General features: G+C 38.0%; 1 protein-coding gene across 1 annotated transcript in view; it reads right to left on the minus strand.

Moving 5' to 3' along the window:
* The window catches only part of NRDC (nardilysin convertase), a 78976-nt gene that overhangs the window by 54854 nt on the left and 17353 nt on the right, over positions 1-6769 (minus strand). The window contains exons 3-6 of the mRNA XM_006087379.3: positions 6347-6480; positions 4562-4631; positions 4324-4405; positions 2842-2995 (exon numbers count right to left, since the gene is read on the minus strand). Of these exons, the coding sequence (XP_006087441.1) occupies positions 2842-2995; positions 4324-4405; positions 4562-4631; positions 6347-6480 (440 nt within the window). The remainder of the gene's footprint in view (positions 1-2841; positions 2996-4323; positions 4406-4561; positions 4632-6346; positions 6481-6769) is intronic.

A 6769-nucleotide genomic window follows, 5' to 3' on the forward strand; every position in this document is an offset into this window, starting at 1 on the left:
GGGTGAGGGGCTGATGGCTGTTTTCAGGCTGGCCACACCCTTTTAGGGTGGGGAGTCCCCACTGGGGTGCCTGGCCAGTCTGGATGAGGGGCTGAGGGCCGTTTTCAGGCTGGCCAAGCCCCCTGGCAAAGGAAGCTCCCAGCCTCTCCTTTTTTTCTTTTTTTTTTTATTCTGGGATTTATTTACCTTCTATAATTGAAACTTTGTTGCCTTCAGTGGAGCTCAAAGCCCCTTGGCAGGCGGGAAGCTTGGCTTCCTGCTTACTACAGCTCCGTGGCCATGGCCGGCTGAAAGCAGGTATCTGGGGTTTATTTATCTTCTATAATTGAAACTTTGTTGCCTTCAGTGGAGCTCAGAGCCGGCTGGGAAGCTTGGCTTCCTCCATCACTGGAGCAACCAAACCTCCTGCTCGCTCCAGCTCCATGGGTGCTGGCCGCCATCTTGGTTGGGTTAATTTGCATATAGTCGCTCTGATTGGCTAGTGGGTGTGGCTTAAAGCATAGCAAAGGTACAGTCAATATGCATGTTTGTCTTTTATTAGATTAGATAATCTTGAGCATCATTTGCATGCCTTCCTTGATTTTTTTGGTCTCTATTCTTTTGAGGTTTTTTTGAAGTTAAATGTTTAATTACATAAACAGATTACCCAATGTATGTGCTGTGCACATATCCTTAAGTATATGAATAAAAACAGCTATAAAATATTATAAAAACACAGGTAGACTGCCAAACTATAGATGAGTGAAGAAAAACCACCATTGTTCTATCTTATTATAAATATCAAAGTAATTGTGTCAATTTTTTTTAATTGTGTCAATTTTAATGGGATTTTGAAATTGTTTTAACAAAAAAAGTTAATTTGGGGGTTCAGAAACACATAAATATTTATTCCACTGAGAATAATGGCATATACTTTCAACTTATTGAAATTTCTCCAAAAGATTTCTCAAGGTCATGTTAATCTCTTATGGCACAAGACAATTCCTTTAAGAAAACTGGACCTTTGTCACGTTTTGAGTTTTTCTGGTCATTTGTGTTTTGATTTTATGTTTTTCTACAAATAAATACATAATGAATTCAACAAATATCTTAGTATATACCAAATTGTTGACGCTGGAGATATCTCAACAAAAAATAGACCAATATTTCTACCTTTAAAAGACATTATACTGGTCAAATTCAAGATTTCTTTTTTTATATTTCAATCTTACATTTACCTAGAATTTTTTATAAAATGACTCTTTTATTCTAGTGTAGACTTAAGTCTGCAACCTTGTGATAACAAAACTCTACTAATGCACTGATATAAACTTTCTCAAAAGCAATTTTGCAGTGAATATTAAGGATTTTACAAGAAAAAGCCTTAAATATACATGCAAATATACTCCAAAATTTCACTTCTTAAAACTTAGTAAAAAGAAACAATCAAGCATCTGCACAAAGATTAGGATATTCATTACAATACTAGAAAACTGGAAACAACTCAACTGTCCGATAATATATAACTGGTTAAGTAGATTATGGTATTTCTACACAATGTAAATGATACACAATCATTTAAAATTATATTTTATAAATTATATGATTTGTAAAAATGATTTATCTTGTTTAAAAACATAAAAGGACATAACAATATGATCCAACAGAGTAAAAAATATAGATGCTTATATACTAAACATTAATCATGGTTATCTCTAGATTATAAAAATAGGAGCAATCTTATCTCTTTTGTGTTTCTGTTTTCCATGTTTTCTAATAAATTAGAAAAAATGATATTGCCGAGCCGGCGTGGCTCAGTGGTTGAATGTCCACCTATGAACCAGGAGGTCACAGTTTGATTGCCAGTCAGGGCACATGCCCGGGTGAGGGCTCGATACCCAGTGTGGGACGTGTAGGAGGCAGCCGATCAATGATTCTCTCTCATCATTGATGTTTCTCTCTCTCTCTCTCTCCCTCCCTTCCTCTCTAAAATCAATAAAATATATCCTATATAACAAAAAGCTAATATGCAAATCAACCGAATAGCGGAATGACTGATTGCTATGACACGCACTGACCACCAGGGGGCAGACGCTCAACACAGGAGCTGCCCCCTGGTGGTCAGTGCACTCCCACAGGGGGAGCACCACTCAGCCAGAAGCCCTGAGCCGGGCTCACGGCTGGTGAGAGCAGCGGCGGTGGCAGGAGCCCCTCCTACCTGTGCGGCAGCGCTAAGGTTGTCCGACTGCCGGCTTAGGCCTGCTCACCACCGGGAGCAGGCCTAAGCTGGCAGTCGGACATCCCCTGAAGGCTCCCGGACTGAGGGACCCCTACAAGTGCACAAATTTCGTGCACCAGCCTCTAGTGTGTGTGTGTGTGTGTGTATGAGTTTTAAAAAACTCCAAAGGTATTTAAGGGCTTCAGTTTAATCTTTAATAAAAAGACTAAGTATTATAGAATAAGGGAGAAAAGATGTTCTTTTCTCCAATGAAGTATTGTTACAATGCTACAGAATTAGAGTACTGCTTAACACTTGGGTTGCGGGAAACGAGTTAAGTCGGCTCGCGTGAATTGCGCGTACTCCGCGGGAGCCGTCTTAAACTCGGTTCATATAGATTTGCGGTGGAGTGCGGGAAACGTGTAAACTCGGGCCGATTGTAACTGCGTATTACCAAATATTTCATTTCAATCGAACCCATACTTCAAAAGATATAGGCATTTTAACGCGCCATCTTATATTTTGGCGGGAAATTCACCCGACACCGTAGTGTTAAAAAGAAATACCATGGAACAATGCCCAATATTTCAATTTGTAAGGTGTCATTATATAATTAAAATAAAAATACATTTTGAGTTAGTTACCTATCCAGGGCTTCCTTGAAGTATTTCCTCTGGACATCAAACTGAAAGACTGTCCGTTCACAATCAGTTGAAGCATTATCACTACCCCCATGTTTCTTCAGGAAAGCATCAAACCCATTCTCATCTGGATATTTCAAACTACCCATGAATACCACTAAGTGAAAAGAACACAAAGTCACACAAAAACAAAGATATAGATAATGTTTATATTATCAAGGAAATTTCTCATATAAAGAAAAAATATTGGAAGAAATAATATCAACACATTAACAATAGTTATGTCTGGATAATAGTTTCTTCATTATACTTGTTTTTATAATTTTCTATAATACTCATATATTACTTTTACACTCAAAAACTAAATATTTTACTTTTAAAGAAATATGATTTGTGATGTTAAAATTTAAACATAAGCATTTATGCAGATTGTTACAATAAAAATTCATAAGGTGAGAAGTTTACCTTCAAATAGCTTAGAAAACCAGAATATAAAAAATAAGTAATTCAGGAAAAATATAAATTTAAGTATAACTGTAAAGCATTTATATAGGTTTTAATGAGATTAAACTATTTTCTATTTTGTTTTATAGTAATCATGCCTTTTTATTTTCAATATTAATTTTTCTTTTTCTTTTTAAAATTTATTTTCTGTATTTCTGATGCTATGACATCTTGGGGCCTGCCTAACCTAGGAAGAGACTGCCCCTCCCATGGTTCTAGCCTAAATTCCTAGAGACTGGCAACTATCTGATGATCTTTTGGCTTTACCAGACCCGAATAATAATAAAATTTTTAATAATGTTTTTACTGATTTCAGAGAGAGGGAGAGAGAGATAAAAACATCAATGATGCCCTGACTGGTTTGGCTCGGTGGATAGAGCATCGGCCTGCAGACTCAAGGGTCCCAGGTTCGATTCCAGTCAAGGGCATGTACCTTGGTTGTGGGCACATACCCAGTAGGGAATGTGCAGGAGGCAGCTGATCGATGTTTCTCTCTCATTGGTATTTCTAACTCTCTATCCCTCTCCCTTCCTCTCTGTAAAAAATCAATGAAATATATTAAAAAAACAAACAAACAAAAATAAAAAACATCAATGATGAAAGAGAATCACTGATCGACTACCTCCTGGACGTCCCCCCTCCCCCCATACTGGGCTCAAGCCCAAAACACAGGCATGTCCCCTGACCAAGAATTAAACCGTGACCACCTGGTTGACACTCAACTTCTCACCCACACCAGCTGAGCTAAAACCTACATTTTCAAATAGTTTTCTAAGTTGTTTCATTCTAATCCTCAAAACAAATACACTAAAGGAGATTAAAATTAAATCTTCACCTGTGATAGTATTCATAAAGATTTTTTCTTAGACTTTTCTCTTGTTAAACATGTACTTCTATCAAGCCAGTTAGCTATCTTTGAAATCAATTCATACAAATTTAAAGGGGGAAAACACCAGGAATAATATTTTACAAAGATCTTACTGTGCTCCAAAAAATGTGCCAGCCCAGGCAGATCATCCGGATCAGCAAAACTCCCAACTCCAACACAAAGAGCCGCTGCAGACTGGAGTAAGCAGAGCACATACAAATAGTGAGTCAATACTAAAGGAATAATTTTGTGACCTCATCTTAAGGATCCACTTGGAGATGGACGTATTCCAATAGAAAGTAACAAAATTCTTTCCCTGATAATCAGGAGGAGCAGCAAAGTGAAACTCACCAGAACTGTGTCAGTTTCACCCTGCTGCTCCTCCTCTTGCCACCCTGCCAAATGCTGAACAGGTGCAGACCTAAGGGGAAAAGCAGAAACAGAAAAAAAGCAAAGAGGGACTGGCCAGCCAACCAAAATAATACTTTGTGTCAGCATTTCAGAATTCTGAGTAAAGTTTGTTTCCTGATTTACTAGATTTCAGAAATCTACACAATAATATACCTTAGATTACCTCGAAGATCTCTAAGCAATTAAAGGGCTCTGTGGTCAGTAACTTCTCAATGTTACTCAGAACTTTTTTTTTGTTTTTATTTTTATTTCTTTGTTAATCTTCACTCAAGGATATTTTTTCCACTGATTTTTAGAGTGTGAAAGGGTGGGGGCAGCAGAAGAGAAAGAGAGGGAGGGAAGGACAGAAGAAGAGAGAGAGAGAAACATCAATGTGAGAGAGACATATCGACTGGGGCAGGGGATTGAACCTGCAATCCAGGTATGTACTCTTGACGGGGTATTGCACCCATGACCCTTCAGTGCATGGGCAGCGCTCTAACCACTGAGCAACTGGCCAGAGTAAAATTTTTTGTTTTTATTAAAACAGGGCATAAAGTAACATGTTAGAAAAACATCTAACAAAGACGAGAAGTAATTGGTTAAAAAAGAAAATCTTTAGCTATTAAAATACTACAGAACTGAATTTTAAAGAGGTTTTTAGTTCACTTTTTTTTTTGGTTTTGTTCCATCCACCAAAAGGGTGGATTACAAACAAATATTTGGTAATACGCAGTTACAATCGGCCCGAGTTTACACGTTTCCCGCACTCCACCGCAAATCTATATGAACCGAGTTAAAGACGGCTCCCGCGGAGTACGCGCAATTCACGCGAGCCGACTTAACTCGTTTCCCCCACTCCAAGTGTTAAAATACTACAGAACTGAATTTTAAAGAGGTTTTTAGTTCACTTTTTTTTTTTTTTGTAAAGGAGAGAGAAAGGAACAAGTTTATTGCATGACTTAGTAGGTGAGTGTTGACCTATGAACCAAGAGGTCACAGTTTGATTCCCCAACAGGACCCATGCTGAGGTTGTAGGCTCCATTCCTAGTGTGCAGGAGGCAACAGATCAATGATTCTCTTATCAATGTTTCTATCTCTCTCTCCCTCTTCATTCCTATCCAAATTCAAATAAGGGACTTGGGGACAGAAGTATGGCGAAAATGAGACTTTTAAATAGGTTCCTGAGAGCTGGTGTCCATCTGGTTGTACAGGCACCAGTTGTTCACTACTTATTGAAGTTATATAAAATACATTACATATCGACTGATAGTAATTTTCCATAGCTTGGGAAAACCAGAGTTTTTAACAAAATAGATGGTCAAGAGGTACACATTTTAAAAATGACTAGGGTATACCATATGTCATTGTTAAGTTAAAAGACACACAAAAAAGGAAAGAAAAACACTCCTTTTTAAATCCTTGAGGATAGGAAGTTGAATTAGTAACTTTCCCAAATTTTACAAATGTCAATTTTAAAGGGCTAAACATTTGGTGACCCAAATTGTTCGAAAAATGGTTACCCTCTTAAAAAGAGAGCTTTTAAAAAACAGTATGTAGCTGATATAAAGTCAAACCACGTGTCAGAAAATGAAAAGTATGTTTTCAGAAGAACGAAAATGCCTCACTTGATACTGTTTAATATTTTAAAGAGTTAGGCACATAAACTCAGTTAAAACATAGAGAAATAGCCCCTTTTTCAAGCCACAGTTTAATCTGTTCTGTGATGTTTAATAAATGCCTAACCTGCTTTCAGCTCCAACTACCCCATCAAGATTTCTTGTCTCGACCAGCAGGGTTGAAGACATTTTTGTATAAGGTGACTTAAACCACAATCTATCAGTCAGCTTTGACCACAGCAAAAACAGGCTCTGCGACTGCTAGAAAAGAAATTCATACTTGAGAATTAACTTCCCAAGAAATTCATACTTCAGAAATTCATACTTAAGAATTCACTACGCCGAAACCGGTTTGGCTCAGTGGATAGAGCGTCGGCCTGCGGACTGAGGGGTCCCAGGTTCGATTCCGGTCGGGGGCATGTACCTGGGTTGCGGGCATATCCCCAGTAGGAGATGTGCAAGAGGCAGCTGATCGATGTTTCTCTCTCATCGATGTTTCTAACTCTCTATCTCTCTCCCTTCCTCTCTGTAAAAAATCAATACAATATAT

Source organism: Myotis lucifugus, unplaced genomic scaffold, assembly GCF_000147115.1.
Source record: "Myotis lucifugus unplaced genomic scaffold, Myoluc2.0 scaffold_37, whole genome shotgun sequence".
NCBI classification, from domain to species: Eukaryota; Metazoa; Chordata; class Mammalia; order Chiroptera; family Vespertilionidae; genus Myotis; species Myotis lucifugus.